Source organism: Equus asinus, chromosome 22 (assembly GCF_041296235.1).
Source record: "Equus asinus isolate D_3611 breed Donkey chromosome 22, EquAss-T2T_v2, whole genome shotgun sequence".
In the NCBI taxonomy this organism is placed as follows: Eukaryota; Metazoa; Chordata; class Mammalia; order Perissodactyla; family Equidae; genus Equus; species Equus asinus.
The window spans coordinates 25120336-25142346 of NC_091811.1; the positions used below are offsets into that span (position 1 = coordinate 25120336).

General features: G+C 46.5%; 1 protein-coding gene across 1 annotated transcript; it reads left to right on the forward strand.

Moving 5' to 3' along the window:
• The first annotated feature begins 1843 nt into the window (after positions 1-1843).
• On the forward strand, positions 1844-21483 carry EMP1 (epithelial membrane protein 1). The gene is made up of 5 exons (XM_014834215.3): positions 1844-2223; positions 16134-16246; positions 18159-18252; positions 18347-18487; positions 19216-21483. Exons 2-5 carry the CDS (start codon positions 16169-16171, stop codon positions 19365-19367), a joined length of 465 nt encoding a protein of 154 aa, XP_014689701.1. The 5' UTR covers positions 1844-2223; positions 16134-16168; the 3' UTR covers positions 19368-21483.
• Positions 21484-22011: the final 528 nt, after the last annotated feature.

Below are 22011 nucleotides of genomic sequence, written 5' to 3' on the forward strand. Positions count from 1 at the left end.
TCTTGACCCACCACTGGGAGTGGATCCTCTCAAACAGGTCTGTTTTATCACCAAATGAGTGATGGGGGAGGGGAGAGGTGAGGAAACATATGGGAAACCGACACAATCTTCCGATGGGGGAGGGGAGAGGTGAGGAAACATATGGGAAACTGACACAATCTTCCATCACATCATCATTTTTTTTTTTTTTAAAGATTTTATTTTTTTTCTTTTTCTCCCCAAAGCCCCCCCCCCGGTACATAGTTGTATATTCTTTGTTGTGGGTCCTTGTAGTTGTGGCATGTGGGACGCTCAGTGTGGTTTGATGAGCAGTTCCATGTCCGCGCCCAGGATTCGAACCAACGAAACACTGGGCCACCTGCAGTGGAGCGCGCGAACTTAACCCCTCGGCCACGGGGCCAGCCCTGACATCATCAGTTTTTAACAAAAAAATCTACATTGTCTCATCTTTACCCGGACAGACTTCAGTTCTCAGGGACTTGGGAAGATGCAGCATCAAATCAGTGTGTGTGTGTGTGTGTGTGTGGTGTTGTCTCCATCAGTCAGTTTAACAAATATTCTCTCCTTTCCATTTTGAAACATTTTTTCCTAAAAACCAAAGTAATATAGGTTCATGGCAGAAGATTTGGAAAATAATAGAAATTAGTCCAGAAGAAACTAAAATTCACCTATAATTTTACCACCTAGTTTGTCAACATTTTGGTGGCTCCACCAGCGCGTTCTCTATTCTTCTGTGGAAACTAGGTTCCCAGAGGACAGGGATCTGGCTAACAGCTGTGACCCAGTGCTCAGAACAGTGCCTGGTGCATGGTGACGTGCAGACGTATTGGTTGAGTGAATCAATAGATAACTGTATAAGAATAAATTGAACGGAGGTCAGTTCTTCACGATACAGCAGTGAACAACAGAAATAGAGTTGCGTGGACGGTGGCAGACTTGGAACCAAGCTGCTGCTGCTAATTCACTGAGTCTCCTTGGCTCAATCATTTCACCTCTCTGGGCCTGAGTTTCTTCTTCAGTAAAATAACTGTTATAGTTAACATTTATTGAGTGCTTACTATATGCCAAGGATTGTTATAAGCTCTCTATGTACTTTTCTACTGTAATTCTGTGAGATAGGTATCTTCTACCCCCGTTTTATGCATGGGGAGACTGAGGCATGGAGAGGTTGTTATGCCCACAGTCACACAGTTAATAAGTGGGGAGCTGGCCTTGAACTCAGGCCCCTGGGCTCTCTGTCTCAGGTGCAATGCCTCGGCTGTAGGATGAGATACCTTCCAGGGTCCGTCCCAGCTCCAGGGCTGAGTGAGAGAGGAGGGGTGCAGGGACGTTGTGATGATTGCTTTGCTGCCAAGCACAAGAAGCTCAGTTGTGGAGCAAGGTCCAGCTGATTATTACATGGAGATCAGAGAGCAAAGTTCTTAACTGAGGACTTCCTCCTGAACGTGTGGAGTCCATCTGGGCATTCGCTTAATTAGAGACCAGTCCGCTGTCCAACCTGCACTCCATCAATCAGAGGCAGGATTATGGGGACTCTCGGAGCGTCTCCTTCTGCCTCCAGCGCTTCATCTTACAGCCACCCAGAGGACGGTGCGCCAGGACCAGGCAGGGAAGCAAATCAGAAATCAACCCATGGCTCCTGACAGCCAGCAGCCGCTGATGCATTTGGTGGGAGGAAGAATGGGAATCTCCTTGGATGATGAGCTAGGATTTCAATGGGCAGGGCACTGTCCCCTTCCCTCCCCCTCCCCAGAGGAAAGTTTGGGCAGATAACTCATGTTTTGTCCTATGGCCATGGTAACCAAGTCCCCTTTTTGGTGAAGAGGAATGGGCTTTGGTAAACAGATCTATTTGTGTGACTCCTATTACTCATGTGAAGCAATGTCACTCCTTTTTCCACTGTGGTCTGTGTGTCTGAGTCAGAGAGAGCCTAAACAGGCTTCTTTGAATTGATGGCTCACTCCCAGCCTCTCTTGACGGACTGCCAATTTAGCAGGGCGTAGCTTACCAACAAATCTTTTTTTTTTTTTTTAAAGCCAGACTGATTCATAGAAACTCCTTTAAAACACGGTGAAAAGAAACCGCCCATCACACACCCCAGCACACCAGCGCAGGAAACTTATAACCTCGGGAGGCAGGGCCCTCCCGTCACTGCCTTCACATACCTCCAGAAGAGCGGACGAGCGAGCGCCAGCTCCTGCCACTCAGGGCGCCTCAGACCCGGTAAGGCGGCTCCCAGCGCGGCGGGGAAGCTCAGCGAACTTTCTCTCCTTCCCGCTGCGCTCCTTCTTCTGACCTCATCTAAGCGTAGCTGTTTCTTCTCTCCTTCGACATTTTTCTATGATTCCTGGAATTGAATCCTTGAAACTTTTGGCTAAAAGTGGGTCTCGAGACGACTTTTTTCCATAAGATTCAGAAAAACACACTTTCCCCGGGGAGGCGCGGAGGGGGTCAGGGAAATCGGTAAGACTGGGATGTAATTCTGTCTCGTAGTAACTGGGTTCTTGCTCTGAGGATGTGAAGAGAGCAGGGACTTTGGAACACAGCTGGATAGGGTATTCTTTGCGCGGGAGAGACTACACACCTTCGAAATGACGTGCCGCACATGCCAGATGTTCTTAATTCCTCCTTTTTCCCTCAAATTTCTTCAGGACGTGAATTGTTTCTCTGCTCGTTGGCTGTTTGCTGGCCCTTTTGGGCCCATGGTGAATAGATAGCTGCTTGGCAGTTTATTTTTGTTGTTGCTTTTGCTGCTGCCCTTTGCTTGTTCCTCCACATCTGTTTAAATTTGTTTTTTTTCTCCCCTGCGTGGGACGAGGGGGTTGGTTTGTTGAAATAGAACCGTTAGAGACAGAAAGAGAGGGGTTGGGGGGGGGGGGACCAACTGGTGTTGCAAATAAAACGCAGGAGGGGTTCGTTTGGTGGAATCGGGAGACTGATGTGGATCCCAGAGTTCCTTCTCTCCTCTGCCAGATGTGGAGGAAGGGAAGAGGCAGGCGGGAAACTGAGTCTGGAGGAGCGGGTAGAGCAGGGGACCTTCATCCCGTAAAAAAAAAAATGTTGAAGGCTTTTTGCTCCCACCCCAGAAACAGCCGCATGTAGCTCTGAGTGGAAATGTGGTGTATCAGAAATGATCAAAGAATTTTTTGAGGTGGCTGTGGAATTTTTCTGCATGGGAGGCAGTGGTCCTTTCAAAACATTTACCTTCTCACTCTTTCCAAAACATGGTTGTACAGATGTCAACACTCGTGCTCGTCATGAATCTGGAGAAAGGATGAAGAGTGATTTGTATTTGCTTTTTTTTTTTTAGATTAGCATTTTCGTTGAGGTGTGGCCCATTTCAACATAGAGACTGGTGTTTTTCTCCCTCATAAACAAGATGAGGAAAATGACAGGATTCAGCTTGTCTTGCAAAATTAGGCTTTTCCTCTAGAAACACAGCACGTTGGAAGAGAAGATTTCAATGTAATCAGTCTGTGTACATTGTACGGGCGAGGCTCTTGGTAAAACTGCCCTGGAGGGGATGATGAAGTAAGGTGAGGGCAACTTTTCAAGAGGCAGGGAGCTCCCACATTTGCTTCAAATGTTTATTATTTCCAGATTACATGGCTGTGGATCAGGGAAGCCATTATTAAGTAGATAGTAATGGTATTCCGTGAAGTTAGTACAAATCCTTTAGTTCTGTGCAGGTTAAAACTAATAAGCAATATTTAGTCAGTCAGCCAATAGAAAATACTGGCAATTCTGGGGGGCGTATACCATCGTGAATTGCATTATTTGTGCAGCGTTTTGCATCACGCTATAGTTTTATAAATGAGAAAATAGGCTGCATGTTGTTTCCTGGAGTTTGAGGGCAACTTAAAAAATGCCGTTCTGCTTCCCGCTTTCCCTTCTTTCTCCAAGAAGTAGTGAGGGAGTTCCTCGGCGGCAGGAGTTTTTTCTGGATTTCAGTCATAAGTCTCTGACAATACTAAATGTGAGGTTTTTTTTTTTCTCCCTGCTGCCTTCCACCCTCAGAGGCAGATCAAATTCCACCCCAGACTCTGGAGAATGGGGCGGGGGCGGAGTGCTGTCTGGAGGGCGGCAGGACGTCCGGTCTGGAGTCCTGGTCAGAGGGCCCCCCAGATTGTACATTGTCTGAGGGTACTAAACTGTCCTGGGAGTTGGCAGAAGGCCATCCAGGACCAACCCAGAGCAGAGCCCGTCCCAGAACAGACGCTGGCTACGTCCCAGGAGTACAGGGCAGACCTCTGAGGAGAGGCAAGACATCCCTTCTACGGCTGCCAAAAAGATTGACTGTGGCTTTCCCAACTCCTCCTGCTTCCCTCCCAAGACCAGCTTAGGCCCACCCGTTCCCAGGGGGACATCCAGACTCCAGGTCTGGGGGAAGTGGGGGGCAGGGAGGACGGGGAGGGCTAGAGAATGGGTTGCCAAGAGACCATCCTGGGATGCAGACCCTCTTGGCCTGGTCTGGGTGACTCTGGGGATTTGGGTTCCTGCTGGACCCCCTGGGATCAGTGGAGAGAGAGCAGTCAGAGACCCAGATGACTTCTGGATGCAGCAAAACGGCCTTTCTCTGGACTCCTCAGACCCTGCTGGGGAATAGAGCTGAAAAATGGCCACAGAAAAGCACACACAAGGCAAATTCAGTTATATGGCATCCTTGATTTTGTTCACTGAATTCTTAGTTTGGGAGGGCTCCTGGAGATCAACTTGTTTGTTCTTCTACGATATGTAGAAATGTTGTTTCTCTGCCACCCAGGACAGAGGGCCGTTTCATGTTTCCTTTACACTTCCGGGGAGGCGAGATCTGTGCCTCAGAGTGCACCCCTGTGCTCAGCCCCCTTTGCTGGACAGCTCTAATGTTAAATCCAGCAAAGCTGGCTTCTCTATGACTTCTATGCTTTGTTCCTAGTTCTGCGGTCCTGAAGTGACCCAGAAAACATCTGTTCCTTTGTTGTTGTTGTGTTCTACCTAATCCTCCTTATCCTCTAAACATTTAACCCTCGTTTAGTATTCAATAGGTAAAATTTGATGGAACTGGATTGTATTATTATTATTATTTTTGCCTAAGACTCAGAAAGAGCAGGGGACATTTTTGAAGCTTTGAAACTATGCACATAGTCAACCATATCCACCTGATTTGATTCCGAGGTGTTTCATTTTCTACACACATGAATATGTTTCCTTCTTTAACTTACCCCATGGATATACATAGCTGCCTAACACAAAGGTCAGAGACATTTGGGATGCTCAGATGTCCATACTCAGAGGGGCACACCCATTGCTACTCATGAAGTCATGATTAAACAATCCGCTACCAGAAACACAGGCTTCTGGGGTTATCCTATAACTTGGCCTATAGTTCATGTGGCCCACGCCTGTATACTGTTGTCACTGTAATGGTGGACACTATAGGAACAGGCTGCCAATCAAATGTAACCTCTTGTAATTGCTGGCTGACAATCTGGATGTCAGTCCCTTGGGAAGAGCTCATAATGCTTAACCAATGTAGAACTGGAATTTTCTGATCATAAACTTCCCTTTTCCAGTACTCATCCCAGTTCTGCCCAGATGACCCCGAATTTCTATTCAGTAATCAAGGGAGCCCAAATATGGCTCTAATTAGGAGTTCACTTGGATTCCCAACACCCCGCCTCCAAACACATGTGTCCCAAGACCACTCTTTGTGTCACTTCAGTGCCTGGCGTGCTGACTGGGTGAAATCATTTTTCTCAACTTAACTGGGAGAGCCACTGATACTTAAGCATACAGATAAAAGTACAAACCCTTGGGGGGGAATTGCTGTTTCTCCCTCTTCCTTTTTTACAAAATAGTTGGGGCAACGTTTTGTTCCCTGCTGTAGAAATCGCATTTCCCTGGAAGTAAAATGGACTCGTCTGCTCTTGGTGCTGTTGGCCTTATGAGGATGGAGCAGTTTTTGTATTTCCTGAGCCTGTTCCATGAAATCTCTCTTCAAATGGGGTAATTAAGATTGAGAACCCTTTAGGCATAAGTTAAAACTGGTGACAAGAATCCTGGCATAGATGCAAAATGGCTGAGTAGGAGACCGAGGGGCTGTGGTCGTATCCCACCTCTGCCTTGTGACCATGGGCAAGACCATGGTCTTCTCCACTGAGGGAACTGAACTTGGGAGTCTCCAAAGCCCCTTGCAGCTCTGAAATTCTGTTGTTCTGAGGTCCTACCATTCCTATTTTGAGAAATCCCTTGGGCTCATGCTAACAGCTAGTTTAATCCCTAAAAATTGGTAAAAAAGTGAAACTAGACAACCTGTTGCATTGGAAGGAATTTTATGGAGGCTTGAGGACCCAGTGCTTCATCCGCTGAGAGATTCCTCAGATGTGATGTTCACAGGCCTTATCATCAGATAGCAGTGAGCATTCATCTGGGTCTTAGAAGAAAAGAAAGAGGTTTGATTAGTTAAACATGAAGGATGCCAGCTTAGATGGGGAGGGGCAGGCTAGCTAAGCCTGTTAAGACACTGACAACAGCAAGGAATTCACCAGGAACCAAACCAGACTCGGAGAAACTGAGCGGGTCCTGGGAAAGAACTCCACCCTCTTCTCGAGGAGGGAGACTCTGCAGCATGAGGGTGTGGCTGGAAAGGTGCGGATGAGAGCAGATGAGCAAGAAATGGAGAGGGAGAAAGGGGAGGTGCAGGGGGGAGGGAGGCGGGGAGGGGGCAAGGGGGACTGCGTGTGTTTCCTTAGGCCTGTGTGTTGGGGGAGAGAGGTGGGCAGACAGAAAGGCCTAGAAGAGGGAGAAAGAGCTAAGTGGAAAGAGAAAGACAGGGAGAAGGTGAAAGAGCAAGGGACAAGTGCAAGGAGGATGTTTCTACTCCTAACGGGCCTTCCCTCTTGTTTGGGGACCACTCACCCTCAATGTTTCAGGACAGTCCTAAGGGTCGAATATTCTGTTATTTGTCCTGCATGAAGAATCTTTTGTTGCTCAGGCAACAAATGTTGGTCAATACATCCTTGGTATCATGTGAGTTTCCATCAAATATTTGTGCCAACAGGGCAGTGATGTCCCCGATGTTTCTTCTCTTCAGAAGGGTCAGATCAGAGTTGAGAGCAAAATGAGGTCCGTGATACTTGGACTTCTTCTTTCAAATAATCAAAGACCCCTCCCTTAGGGGCTGGAGACAGGGAATTGGAGAGAGGCCTCCTATCCTGAAGCAATGAGTTGGGCAAGCCGGAGTGTTCACACTGATTTTGGAGATAGGTCCTGAAGCTGAAACGCCGGGCTTCCCTTTTTTGGGCTTTGGTGGGGAGGGAGCCCGGGTGCTGTGGGTGGGGGCCAGGATGGAATGTTTGAAGCTTGTCTCGGGGCTGGCGGGGTGGGGATCTGGGTTGGGCCTCTGGTGGCCCTGCAGGGCTGGCTCCGCTGGTGGACCTTCTCAGCAACGTGACAGGAAGCAACAGCAGCCCTGGAGAGACCCTTGGTCTTTTGCCAGTGGAACCGTTTTGAGGGGCTAAGCTGACCCACTGATCAATAGGTGGTAGTGGGAGAAATAGAGTGGAAGGTAGTTCTGGTAGAGGTTTTAGAACTTCTGCCGAACCCAGAGACAACCAGAGGAGAGAGAAGATGATGCTGGAGTGGAAGAGGCCTGGCCTGGAACACGCGAGCTGTGGGCTTCAGTTCCCATTCTACTCTCCTCGTTTGTCAAGGGATTGGACTGAATAACCTCAATGCCTCTAGACCTCTGAATCACCAGTTGCCTTCCAAAAGAGAAACATAGCTCGCAGCCCACCCAATGCCCTCGCACTGAGGGCGCCTCTGGCTGTGGCCACGTCCCTCCCAGCTCGCTGCCACCTCCCACAGCTGCAGCTGTGCTGGTTGAAGCGTGTTGCCGCCATCTACTGTCAGACCGCCCAAGCACCACTGGGGCTGGGCCACACCTTGGATTTTCTTCCCAGACCCTAGTTATTATCTTGGCAACATCTCCCTTGAAGACATTCTGGCCGCCAGAACACTTCTCTTTCGTCAGAAGCAGAAGACAACGGAAGCTTCCGTCCTCCCCCAGGGGACGTGGCCCGATGGCATGACCAGCTGCGGTCTGGGGGTGTGGGCTGGACCCAGCTTCACAGCCCAGGTCCAGCCTGAGCCTTTGCAGATGTTGCCCAGATCCACCCCCTCCCCGGACACAGAGGAGGACAAGAGGAAATAAGAGTGAGAGGTTATTCCCCTCGGGAGCATTTGCAAAAACAAGATTCGTGCTACTTGTTTGCCTTCAGCGCATGTGTTGGTCCTCAGATTCTGCCAGAGAAGCTCGAAGCCCATTTCTCTGGCCCAAGCCTCTCAATATACATAAAGGAACAAAGGGAATAACCAGCAACCATAGAGCTTTTGCCCTGTGTCAGGCACGAGCCCTTCAATGCTCACACTAACCTCTGGGGTCTGCAGGTCACAGGTGAGAAGTGGGAGAGTCAGCAACACCATGCTGTACACTTTAACCATCTTACAATTTTCTGTGTCAGTAATAACTCAGTGAAACTGGAATGAAAACAAAAGAAGAGGCGGAGTCAGAATTTGAACCTGGAACCCAGGCTCTTTACCACTATGTACCCTGTCTCTCTAGGAGTCACTGGCCAGAGAGGTTATGTGATTTTCCCAAAGTCAGCAGTTAGAGGCAGAATTTTTATGGGGATCTGGCTTTCTACTGGATATTCTTTTTCTTTCTTTTCTCCTTTTTGAAAAATAACATGGTTGTTCCTCCACTCCGGTTCCTCATCCTGAACTCTGTCAGAGCCTATGCTAGTCTACACTCGTGCCAAATAAACACCACTCTTTCTGTAATAGCCCCCATTTATGATAGCCCGCACTGGGGAGAGGCAGTGCTCCCCCCCCCCCCCCCCCCAGGACCGTGAAAAGATAGCTGTTTTCCCTGGAGCATGTAGTAGTTACTTGTGTTGCTTGATTCTTGCTGTTTCTCCCCACCATAAACACTGCTCTGTGCTTAAAAACATCAGGTCCCAGGATGGTGTGCACATAGCTAGGTGCAACCTAAAATTCTTTCTTTCACACCAAACATGAGACATCCAGAGGCAGGAAGAAGTGGCCCTTTAGGATCTTTTTTCTCCACATTTCCCACAGAGAAATTAATGCTCCCTCTCCCTCCCCTACGTAAAAACAATATTTAGAATGGAAAAGCACACTCGACATAAAACAACAATAACAATGGCCAGAAGAGCTCATCCAAGGTCTCGTCCACTCAGCCTGCCTTTGATTCCAGCCTTTTCCTTCTCTGGCTACATCCTCTATGGCTGTTCCCCAAAGAGAGTATTTCCTCTTCTGCTTTTGTGTAAAATGGACATCCACTTTGTCAACCCAAGTGATCCGCAATGGGAGACGAACACATCAAAAAACAACCAATGAGAGAAAAATGTGCCCGACGGGCAGAGGGTGGAAAGGCCTTCGTGCCGCCGCCACCCTGCCCGGGGTTCTTAGGGAGAAGCGGCAGCTGCAATGTTGGGTGTCGCCCCGAGGAAGATGGCGTGGAGACACGGGCTGACTCAGGGAGATCGTATGACCAGCAGTGGCCTTCCTATCGTCTTTCTCATGCCTTGAAGGAAGTACCCTGTCTTCGGTCAGATGGTATGAGAAAAACTTTCTTCACAGTTTGTAGTTATCCAGAAAGAGAGGCGATGTCCCTGCCAGGAAACCATCAACCAATCAAAGACAGAGTGGTGTCTAGCAGTTGAGTCATCTCAGGATTGTGCTATGAGTTGATTGGGATTTTGAGATCTAAGGGGATGTCCTCTGGCTAATTCTCTGCTAACGTGAAAGTTCTGCTGCAGAGGTGACCATTCTACAAAAAATCTGAAGAGGAACCTTTAGACTAAGGGCAGAAGATCAGGGGCAGTTGTTGCCAAGAGCAGACGCTGATGCATTGTCTGAAGGACCTTTCTAGTGGGAGGGTCTTGATAGGTAGTGAGCTCCCCGTGACTGGAAGAGTTTAAGCATGATTTAGATAGCTCCTTGGTTTAGCTTTGTAGATGAGTTTCCCCTTTTGGGGAGGAATTTTAAAGCCCCCCTCCAGTCCAGAGATTCTATAACTTAAAGAGATAGATAGAAAAGGTAAATCTGTGGACAAGTTAGTGTTTGGAAATTTAAGACATTTTCTTTGTATTCACCTATTTCCTCTTGAATAAAAGGCAACAAACACATAGATACCCTTGTATATTCAAATGTCAGAGGTACTCAGGAAATATTCATGTGTTTACACAGATATTTATATGAAAATATGTAACAGTTTGCATATAAGACGCTCAGTACATATTTATAGTAATTATAAATTATTTCTAAAAATAATAGAGGACTAAAGTTCTTGTATATATATATAAAAAAAAGAGAAACACTTTCTCTCTATAATTCTGTTGTTTATTATGAAGCCTTCAGTCACTTTGACATTGATTATTTTCCCACCGAGAAGAAAACATTGCCTTTTACTCACTGAACAGGTATTTATTTGGCACCTGTCATAGACAAGATTCTCCCTTCAGCAACTTAGAATCTTGGGGGTCAGGGAGCCAAGCGTTTTCATAAATAACTCTGTTGGCAGGCAGGCTGCCACTGGTGGTTTTAATAAAGGGCTATGTGAGAACTATAGCATAATAGGGGAAAATGATTACCTCTGACTTATGTATCCGGGAAGGCTTCCTGGAGGAGGCAGGATTTGAGCTTCCATGAAAATAATTTGATAGGTAGTTACTGGAGAAAGGACACAAAGGCAGGACTTTCTTTTAAGAAACCAAATTCTTAGGATTCCCAGGGCCAGTGGGAGGTGTTTGGAGCCTCTTTCCTGGTGATTGGTGGTGGGGTGGTGGGGTGTTTGGAGGATTTTGAACAGAGGAGTGACATGGTCAGATAACACAGGGGCATGGAGGGTATATTAGAGGGGAAGGAGTTCAAAAAGAGGATCATGGGAGAGGCTGATGTCATGGTCCAGGGTAGGACCTAAAGGACAATGACAATGGGAGTGGAAAGTAAGGAATGGATGAGCCATAAATAAAGGAGGAAGAATCATGGCCTGACTGTGGTGTTTTGGGCAATAAAACTGGGATGTGAGGAAGGAGAGAGAGGGAATTTGGTAGCTGACCATTATTGCTCCCTTCTCCCCAGAAAAGCTGGGGCTGCCTTAGGCTCGCAGGGAAATGGCTGAACTGTCTCCTAGGTGGCCAGCCGGATGCACACGCTGCTCAGAAAGTCTCTTGCGCCATGTGGTAGAGGATGCCCTGCTTTGCCTCTGTCGGGGAGAATCTCACGTACTCTAATGAACCATGGACGTTTGAGCTCTGCGGGACTCCCCCACTGCTCCCACACCTCCTGCCCGCCGTTCCCGATTATGTTATGCCCCCAGGCTCAGGCTAGTTCTTCAGGTACTCAAGCCTAGGATTGCCACCACTTCCTTTGCCAGAGAAGTAGGTTTCTGGTTGCCCTACTTTATTGTATTGCTCCCAATTATTGTGCCTTAAGCCACCTCAAAGAACTGTGTCCCCTAGGCTCTGGTGGCAGTTCAATAAACACAAAGACTCCATGGCAGGAAGAAGTTGTCTGACCCCCAGCTTGGCAATCATGGAGCCAAGTTACCAACATCTAAACTCCTCTACTGTGCATTTAGAAGTCAGTTATTCTCAAAGTCTCTGCAGTATTACTTACCCATCAGAGAAGGAAAGGTATCCACACGGGCCTGATTCATTTCTCATGGCTGAGCCTCCTGAAAGTGTGAGGCCACCTGAACTAAGGCAAAGAGACAATGCAAGTCGGCCTCACAACTCTGTTCCTTTGATTCTTACAATTTTTTGGGGGGCGGAGGTGGTCTCAAAGGGAGACAAGAAACCAATAAAGATTTAAGTGGATGGAGACAACTAGAAAGGGCTGTTGTCCCTGTCCATCTGCTCCCTCCCACGTTAGTCATTTACACCTCCCATCGCCAGCAATCGTAATTCTCAGGGTCATTTCCACTAACAGTAATAAATTTTCTGTTAGCAAAGAACCTAATCCAAATCTAGAATGGTCAGTGGTGGCAGGCTTGTATCGGGGGCAGGAGCATAAGGAGGCCTCTGCTCTAATGTGGTCTGGGCAATTCGGGGAAAAAAAGAGGAAGCGTGGTCAAAAACAAAAGATGGCGGTGGTGGAAAGGGAACCGGCAGGCCTGTGTGTTAGGGCAGAAAGAAGAAGGGATTACAGAGAACTCATGTGGGGCTCTCAGTCTCTAACCTCCATTGCTTTTAACAGTCCCTCCTCTCTAGAGTCAACATTCATGTCTCGTATACGTTTCCCACCCAGCCCCAGGGAGCCCTGGCCACCCCTGTCCCAGGCATGTTGGGTAGGTGAGGGTAAAGGAAGAGATCTTACTCTGCTTACAGTGGTGGGTGGAGAAATGTGTTCCTGGCACCCTACTACAACAGTCAGTGGACGTCCTATCCTTTAAGAACATGGTGAGTTGACCAGTTTTGATGCCCTGGGTCTGAGAGCCTATGCACCACATAACTTGCTGTTATAGGGGTTCCCAGCAAACAGCTGACAAACTTTGGGACTGTCCAGTGCTCCAAATGCTCTGTGAGCGGCAGGCATTTCACCCAGGGATTCAGCATTGCAGTGCTGTTACTCTGGTTTGAGCTGCCCAACTACGACTAGGGGTATGCTTTCCATTGGAGAGTGCCATCCATAGCATTTTAGAGAGGTGTGAGAGAGAAATCAGTGATTGCTTTAGTGACGTATACTGCCAGGAAAGAAAGTCATGGAAGCCAATACTTCCAATAATATAAATGCTCAGAAATGGTCTCTTTTCAGTGCTTTTGTATGAAGCAGATACACACCAGGGCAGGGAATGAGGCTCCTTACAAGCCACACTGCAACTAATGGGTGGGTGGAAGTCTCTAGAGTGTGAACTCTACTGTTATTTATACTCATTCTGCTCTGCTATTTGAAAAATTCCCCATTCACGCGCTAGGTACCACTCGTGGTTGCTCATAAAGATTTCAAGGATTGCTTGCCCACCCACCCCCGGCTGAGGGTTTTTCTGCTGGGGGTCCTCTAGTATGGGGACTGAGCAACTGGGGTGATCCAGGCCAGAAATTTAAGAAGATAGTTCATTCTGTTTCCAAATGTGTTGAGGAGGGCCATTGAAAACAATGGAAGCCCCTCTAAGCTGACAATGGCTGATACTAATACAACCTGATAAAATTTGGGCCAGTGAAAAGATGGACAAGTCATATGTATTATGTGGTTAGTCCAGCTAAACAGCCCCCACCTCTGGCTGGATACAGCAGCCGAAAGCAGAGAGAATTGTTTGTTCTGTACACTAAGAACACTGATAAAACAAGACGTGATTCTCCTTTCCTTGGTGAGTAGGCGTGGCACAGTCACAGAAATCTAAAATGAAAGAGAGTCTCCTCTTTGCTGGATTGCCCCAGCCTCTCCTCCTGCCTGTGATTGGCAGGGGCAGAAGGATCAGGCGGGGCTTTGTGTAAGATCAGAAGTGAGACCCAGAAGCCAGGAACTCGTGCGCCCTGGGGGTGTGGTGGGCAGGCCAGGGTGGAGGTGCCGTGGGAGCAGAGTGCTTTGAATGCAATAATGTTCAAGTCATCAAAAAGGAGAGTAGAGCAGGGGTGAGAGGAGTCAGATGTGACTTTGGAGGGTGACAGAACAAGCCAAGGAGACAAAAGATGCTACTGAATTCCCAACAGCATGTCAGGGAGGGAACGCAGGACGTCTTCCTCTGCCTCGTGGAAGAGGCCTCACTTGGGGTGTTACATTCTGTTCTTGGCTCATCAACCACTTCCTGCTCTTAAGAGGAGGGTGTTTGTAAATTAGAAGCTAAAGGAACAGAAAAGCCATTTATAGAGCCCAAGGAGGATTAAATGTAAGATTCTTTCTATAATATTTTAATTCTCCGCATTCAGCTTGTTCCTTTCCCCATGAGGGGCGAGATCAGGATCAAGTGATGGTGGGAATCTTGGTGGTGTTGGGAGGATGGTCTGAGGGCTGAGAAAGTGAGCTTTCTCCTCCTCATTATCCAGGCTGTGTTCTTAGTGGTCTCCCCACTCAAGGGGCAAAGATTAGGCATCATGACAGTTTCTAAGAGGATCAAAATGATTTTGTACGCACGACCTTGTGAACTAGATAGCAGATCTCCTCTTACTTGCACTTAACCTAGGGCAACCTGGTGATTGACTGGGTTGGGTCGACAACAGCTACTCAGCTTCATACAATAATAATAGTAATCCTAATAGCCACAACCAAAGCAGCCCCATTAGTACTGCCGTGTGCCAGGCACTGTGCTAAGAGTTTCACGTATGATCCAATTTATACCTCACATTTCCCTGTACAATTGACATTGCAACCCCCGCTTCATATAGGAGGAAACTGAGACCCAAAGGTCAAATCACTGTGTGATTCTAACTCAGCCTCTGTCTGATTCAAAAACCTCTTTTCACTGTGCATTCAAGTCAAGCAGAAAATTGTGGAGGTGTGCAAGAACTGAGAAAAGCAGAAATGGATTTGAATGTGTGGGGAGATTATTAATAGCAGGCATGAAAGCTTCCAGCTCTCCCCTGAGGTGGCAGGATAAACTTCATCATTTTTGTCGTTCACAGATAAATTGGACAAATGCCTACAAAATAGCCTGGGTTGGAAGGAGGGCAGAGGTGGTTAGAGCCGGTCGGGGGGGACCGTGGAAGCCGGTGTCTGCCTCTCATTCCTGGCCTGTAAAGAGCCAGGCGGCCTCCAGTACATTAGATCAATCTGGATTTTGAGCACCTGATGAGGAAAGTGAGAGAAGATAAAAGGCACCTGAAGTGTCGGTCTGACAGCATCAGTGCTCTCCAATAAATAGCTGGTACAGTAGGAGAGTGTTCGAGCGCACTCAAAGCTTCAGTTAAATCAGGTGCAATGAGAGAGAGCAGGGACAACTGCAGAATGTGCACAGCCATCTCCTCCCTGTGTCGGGACATCCACACATCCCCCCCTGCCCGGGCTGTGAATAACCTGGAGCCCTTCCCTATTGGAGTCCCCACGAGCCTGCGCTGCATCCGAACTGTCTTGGGCGTGACAAAGCACTCCTTCTGCAGCTGACATAAATCAGACTAGCGTCCCCCATGTGCCTCCTTCACACTTCCTTTATTGTTGAGGTTTTATGATCAGTGGGCTCCCTTCTCCACTGCTGAGATCACGGCTGAACGCTTTTGTTTATCCATGCACCTTCTTAATCTATATTAGTTCCCAATTCTCCCACCTCCTGGGTGATTGATGCATTTGCCTGTCTTCTGTCCTGAGTCCTGAGGGACTGGAATTTGTGTAAATGGCATGCACAAGTAGAAGGCGTGTTTGGTGGTATTTCAAGCTGCATATTCTAAAGCCCCCTGAACTGTCATATTGAGCAGAAGGAAATATAACACTATGCCCCCAGATCCATAGCAGAGTCCCCACAGTGAGGCACACACAGCCCCAAGGCTCAGGTGCAGTAATACAGATCTGGAATATTCAATCAGGAGGTGATCAGACCACTACACTGTAATTAGGTTGTTATAATTATTGAATACCAAACAGCATTATAATCATAGAAGTTGTGGCTCTCACGTTTTATATCTCACCCGGGATCAAATTAGTAGCCTGTTCAATCTATGGGCATTGAATAATAGCTGCTGTTCTGTGGAAGGCATCCACTTCTATGAAAATTGCTGGATGAGCAGTCTGATAGAGGCAGGGACACCTCCCTAGTGGAAAATGGAAATTTATATGACATTGTTGCACAGAGATCTAGAAATTACAGCTGTGAAAAGGCCTTTTAAAAATCAAAACACCTCTAAAACACAAACAGACTAAAATGTTAACAGTTACCATAAAATGTTCTTTTTTTGAAACAGGCTGTATTTGAGAGATGAGTGTATAAACACCCGAGAAGCAGAATTGTGCTTATATTTAGGTATATTTACATAGACTAATAGGCACTTAGGGAACTAGGTGTTTTCAGGAATTTATGATGAACTTGTGATGGTTTTTATTGCAACTCCTCCTGATGTTAGCAGATGGTCCACACATGTGGGAAAGCTGAATTGAACCTGACAGTAACTTTCTTTCCCTTTTGTTTTCTTCTTTCTTTTCAGAACTCTCGTTGCTCACGAGTCATCAAAAAGCCAACATGCTGGTATTACTGGCTGGTATCTTTGTGGTCCACATCGCCACTGTCGTTATGTTATTTGTTTCCACCATTGCCAATGTGAGTAATGTTCTTTCGTCCATTCATTCAACCAGAAGTTGTTTGAATATTTACATAACGCGCTACAAGAGAAATTTAAGCTGCCATCCCTGCCCTTCATGGAGTTGCAGCTTATTTATGGAAAAAAAAAAAACATATACACTCACACTTCAAACAATGAAATAATAGGAGGAGAAAAGCCAGTGTCTGCAGGAGTAATCTTGCCAGGGCTGTAGGCGTCTAGAGCCTGGAGAACACAATGAGGCTGCTTCAGTCTCTAGAGCTTTCTAGTAGGAGGTGGGGTTTGAGGTGGAACTTGGAGGGCGGGGAGCTGGGTGGGGTTTTTCTTGGTGAAAGATGAGTGGTGGAAGGAGCACAGGGTTGCATTTTGGGCAGGAGAGCTAGCTAAGGTGCCCAGGGACGGGGGACGGGCTTTGTTCAGGGCATAATGAGGACCCCTATGTGGCAGGAGCAGCACTTCCCTTCGTCCTGGGAACCTTGATCAGAAGGACAGGTGGGAGTGAGACGATGAGAGGCTTGGGTGGCCAGACTGATAAATTCAAGTTCTGAGCAGAGAGTAGCATGTGAAAGTGGAATTTTGCAAGATTAACTTGGTTCCACGGAATTAACTCGCTCAAATAAAACAACATAAAAATATCATGGAGGTGCCGAGTCTCTTGTCTCTGAATCTTGGGCTACTCTGACCTCTAGTGGCAGTTTGTAGTGTCCAATTTGCTTTTATTGTGCTTTTCTCAGGAGAAAAAAACAAGATAGCCCCTTGGACATGAAAACCAAGGCCAGCCATCACTAGACAGGCAAAAGATGGTTCCAGAATCTGTTTAGGTCCTGTTAGAGTTGGAAGATAAATGGGTTTAAAAGTTCAGATAGAAGAGTTTGGCCAACATCGGTGGGATTTAAGCGTAACTATGCTAAGACAGAATCCTCACGCATGCGGCCTCCTCCAGACTAATTTAGCCGTTCTCTATGACTGGAGGTTCTCTAGTCCTCCAGACTAATTTAGGGTTCTCTAAACCCCGAGTCACACAGGATAACAGGTCTGATAAACAACTTCGGACTGTACTAGTGGATGCCGAAGTGCTGTATATCTGAATTATCAGCCTCTAATATAGGGATCGGCACACAGTTTGTTGAATCAAGAGCAGGCGATCGCACCTCCGCCGCCCTGCCTTTTCAGTAACGTGCATTTTAACAGACACTCTGTGTGGACAGGGCTGGTGTTTGTTTTCCGTCCCAGCAGGATGACTGTTTCTCTTGGGCCAGGTAGGAGGGGCGCTGGCACCATGGCAAGCATCGGGGAATACATTTTGGTCTGTTCTACTTTCAGCTGCCCCCCAGGAAAGCTCTTGCTGTCCTGTTTTACTAGGAAAATACTTTGCATGTCGTGACAATTTGATCTTTCTGTTTAAATGAAAGTGGCTTGCTGATCACCCAGGCTCATTGCTGTTTTCTTAGCCCTATGTTTCTTAGTTGTCCAGTCGAACATTTTTCCTTACCATTTTTTCCTTCTTAGCCAGGCCCTTACATGAAACAATCTTGATGGAGTGTATGAATTGTGCTACTGAAAACCAATTTCCTCATGCAGGGTTTCCGTTTCTTAGAACCTTAGAATTTTAAACCACTGTGGTTGAATTACTTCTTTTTCTAAAAAGTGATGAGGAATGTGAAGCCCAGAGAGGCTTGGCGAGTTTTCCTGGGTCACACATGCTTCTCTTTCTTTTTTTTCTGGGGAACTTTGTGACTTCAGCTTTAGTTGGACTTATGTCCACCGACAGATGGGCTGCTTAGCTGTATTTATGGCTAAATATGGTGCCTTGCTTAAGATTTGGTCCTGACACAGGCTGATTTGTTGTTTCTTTTTCTTTTAAAGCAGAGGGTCAGTTTTTAATCAACATTCTTTTTCTTTTTGTTATAGGTCTGGGTGGTTGCAAATGATGGATTATCATCATTAGGTCTTTGGAAAAACTGTAGCAATGGTGTCTGCGATCCTTTACCATATGGCGGGGAAGGTATATATGAAGATACTATATTCAATGCTGACAATTCACGTGATGAGGGAAATTCCCACCTAATGCCCTTGCTCTCCTGCCCCTGTGCCCACAGGCGCCCTCAAGTCAGTGCAGGCCTTCATGATCCTCTCCATCATCTTCTCTGTCGTCTCTCTCGTGGTCTTCGTGTTCCAGCTCTTCACCATGGAGAAAGGAAACCGCTTCTTCCTCTCGGGGGCCGTCATGCTGGTGTGCTGTGAGTATCTCAGGGGCGGACTTAGTTTGTACTGGAGAAGGTTTTACGTGGATCTGACCGGGGGTGCTCCTGCAACTTGAGCAGACGAGCACATGGCTCAGGGAAACTGCCTTGTACAGTTTTCTCTTGTGGTTCTTTGCTCTCTTTTTGAGAACCCCTAATAGCTGCTTGGAATAAGAAGCCTTATCTGTTTCAATGTTTAAATCTAGTGCTTTTGGCCAGCTACCAAGTGGCCAGGGCATGCCCATCAGTAGCACTTGTATACAAGACACTTGAAGAGGGCAGGCAGGTGGGAATCCTTGCAAAGACGAAACCACTGCCACAATGCATGAAACCACTGCCATTTTCATTCTCCTGACAGTCTTCCCAAATACACGCGGTTTGGAAGGTGGAAGGTCATGTTCTTTTGCATCCCCGGGCAGCCTGCCTGTATGCGCTGGGGTCCAGGTGGGAAAGCTGGGTGGTGGACACGAGGTTCTGAGTGGTACTTTGCACTTGCAGCCACACAAACCAGTGCATATGGGAGAGCCCAGACACCTCTAATTTATCAACACAACCATCCATCTTGGTTCAGGGCAAGCCAACAGAACTACTGTTTGGGGCCAAACACCAGATTTCATTTTCCCGTTGCTGATGAGGGAAATAGGATCTTTTAAACATCTAAAATGTTTTGCTTGATTTTAATGTTAAAAAACCCCAAAATAAACAAAACGTTTTTCCCCCCACAGGGCTGTGTGTTCTAATTGGGGTATCCATCTACACTCATCATTACTCGTACGGAAACGGTTTCCACCACGGCTATTGCTTCATTCTGGGCTGGATCTGCTTCTGCTTTAGCTTCATCATTGGCGTTCTCTATCTGGTCCTGAGGAAGAAATAAGACTGAACCAGTTTATGGGGATCTGGGGGGTGGGGAGAAGGAAGCTGTTGAATCTGGGAAGGAGGTGGACGTTGCTATGCAGGGAAAACCAAGAAAGGGAAGGGGGGCGGGGGAGGGGGAAGTAAGGGTGGGAGAGGCTGAAACCCAAACGTTACTGCAGAGGTTATCTACTGTCAAGCCTCTGTCCTTGGGAGAAAGTAGTTGGCTAAAGACTTCGATGCTCCTGTGATCCGGGCCAGAGAGCCTCTCTCCAGCCACCAGACTTGGCCTCCAGCAGTTCTCAGTCACACACACTGCAGGGGCCCCATCAGCTGCCACACCACTGGCTCCACTTCTGAGGGTGAATTCTGAGTCTCGCACTGGGATCCTCAGACCTACTGCTCCAAGTTAAAATAGCGGTACAAGTTGCAGCAAGAGCTGATCCTGTTTTTGTGTTGAATATGCTAAGCCTGGAAGCCATACCACCCTTCCGATCCAAAGCAAAACATCACATTGCAGTCTGAAGGGTTCACAGGAGGGCTTTGGCCCGGGAACCATCATCCCTCTTTAGAGCAGATATTTAGCTCTGTGGAATTCAGTGGTATTTGTGACAAAATGGGAGGAAGAGATATAGTCATAAGATCAAGTTAGTGGGTTAGCTAAACCAAGAAAGAACTTTTCCCAATGGAAGGCCTAGGGGCTGGTCAGAACCCAGACCAGACCTCACATAGCTGTCCCTCATGGAGACCTCTTGCCCTGGACTTTGCTAGACCTCTCGCTTAAAGCCAAGGCAGCTCTTCTGGAGTTTCTGTAAAGCCACTAATGACCAGTTCAGTGGTGAAGGCACCACACAAATTATGGGATCAAGGGGCATCTTGCAACAGGGTGACATTAGGGTTATATTTTTAGCGTCCCCTCTCCATACAATCAATGTTTCTTTTAAATATATAATGGGAGAGAGATGGACATGGCCCCTTGTAACACAATCTGTTACTGTCGTTCTAAATTATAAACTTTTGAGGAAGTTTTATCTAATTATCCATGTTGGGGATCAGGGCTCCTAGGCGCAGTGGTAGCTTTAGCTTTGACACTGGCTGGAGTGGTCACCTTTCAGAGGCCCTGTCTATCCCACTTCAAGGTGAGGCAGGGCAATTCTGGAAGCTTATTAAAACACACACAGACTAAAACCAAACACCAGATTCGCGGGTGGAAGGTGCTATATAATTGTAAAGTATTAAGCATACTAGATTTCAGTCATGATAAAAATGGTGCCTGCACTCCTAGGAAAATAAGAAAATTCTTGTGAGATAAATAAAAATATAGGTAATGGGCAGGTATTTTCTTTAAGAAAAAAAAGAAGGTAAAAGTCTTGTGGTACCCAGTCAGATGGTAACCGAGCTGTCTGTTGCCACAGGAGCATTTCTATAGAGGACTTAGTAGTAGCATGCTGTTCTTGGTTATGCAGGCATTGCTCTGGCCTACAGCAGTTATTTTAAGCCATCTCAGATCCTAAAGGGGTTGTTTTGAGAAGACATTTCCTTTATCACCCTGAGAAAAAGATTTACCCCAGGGAGAATCTGAGACATCTTGCTTTCTTTCCTTCTCCAAGCTCTCTCCCCCTCCCATTTCTTACATTGTTTTGCTTTTTTGGGGAGTTGTTATGCCATGATTGTTGGTATTTATGTAAAAGGACTATTACTAAGTATATTTCTCTGTGTTCATTCTGGTTAAGGGAATGTGGAGAGCAGGCCATCAAATTACCTGGGCAGGGGGTAGAGAGATTGGCAAGCAAAAACTGGGGGATGATAAACTTTTTCATTATGGTGTAATTATCACATGATTACAGAAGGCTGTCTTATGTGCAGTAGCATGCTTACATGTCAGATTATCCAAAAGAGATAGTTGCATTATGTTAAAAGTCAAACTATGACTGGAGTGAACCATGTATTCCCTTGTCTTTTACTTTGTTTCTGTGACATTTATGTCTCATGTAATTTGCATTACGTTGGTGGGTTGTTCTAGTACTGTATTTGGCTTCTTCTTTAATAGGTTGATATTTCATATACTATAATTGTAAATATTTTGATACAAATGTTTATTACTCTAGGGATATTAAAATAGATTCTGATTCCCTTCACCGTGTGGATGTTTTCTTTTGAAAAATATAGTAAAATGTGGATAATAGCAACATTTATTCCTACTGAAGTTGTTAATGAGTTTTATTTGGACAACTTGGCATTTATTCAAAACATTAGGCCACTTTCTGGTAATATATTAGGTATTTCTACAATAACTCTTTCAGGCAACTGAATGTTATTAAGTATAGTTTTATCTTGCTTTAATTAAACTTCTGAAGCAAAAAATGAAACTTTGTAAGCTAAACATTAGAGAGAGGTTATGATCTGAATCACAATGGCTATGACATTAAGAAATCAGAAACTTGTAAAGTTTCCTTGACATAGCCAACTACTGTAATGTGTCTTTAAAATATAAAGCAATTCACAAAGGTATGTGTGATGTACGTTTGCAGGAGCCCATTCACTGCATAAACTGGGTGTATCTATATGGCCCTATGAGAGAAGGAAAGCTTAACAGATTTCTGTAAGGAATGAGCACTGGAACCAACAGTGGAAAAGCAGGCTAGACACTATGTACCCCAGCATCA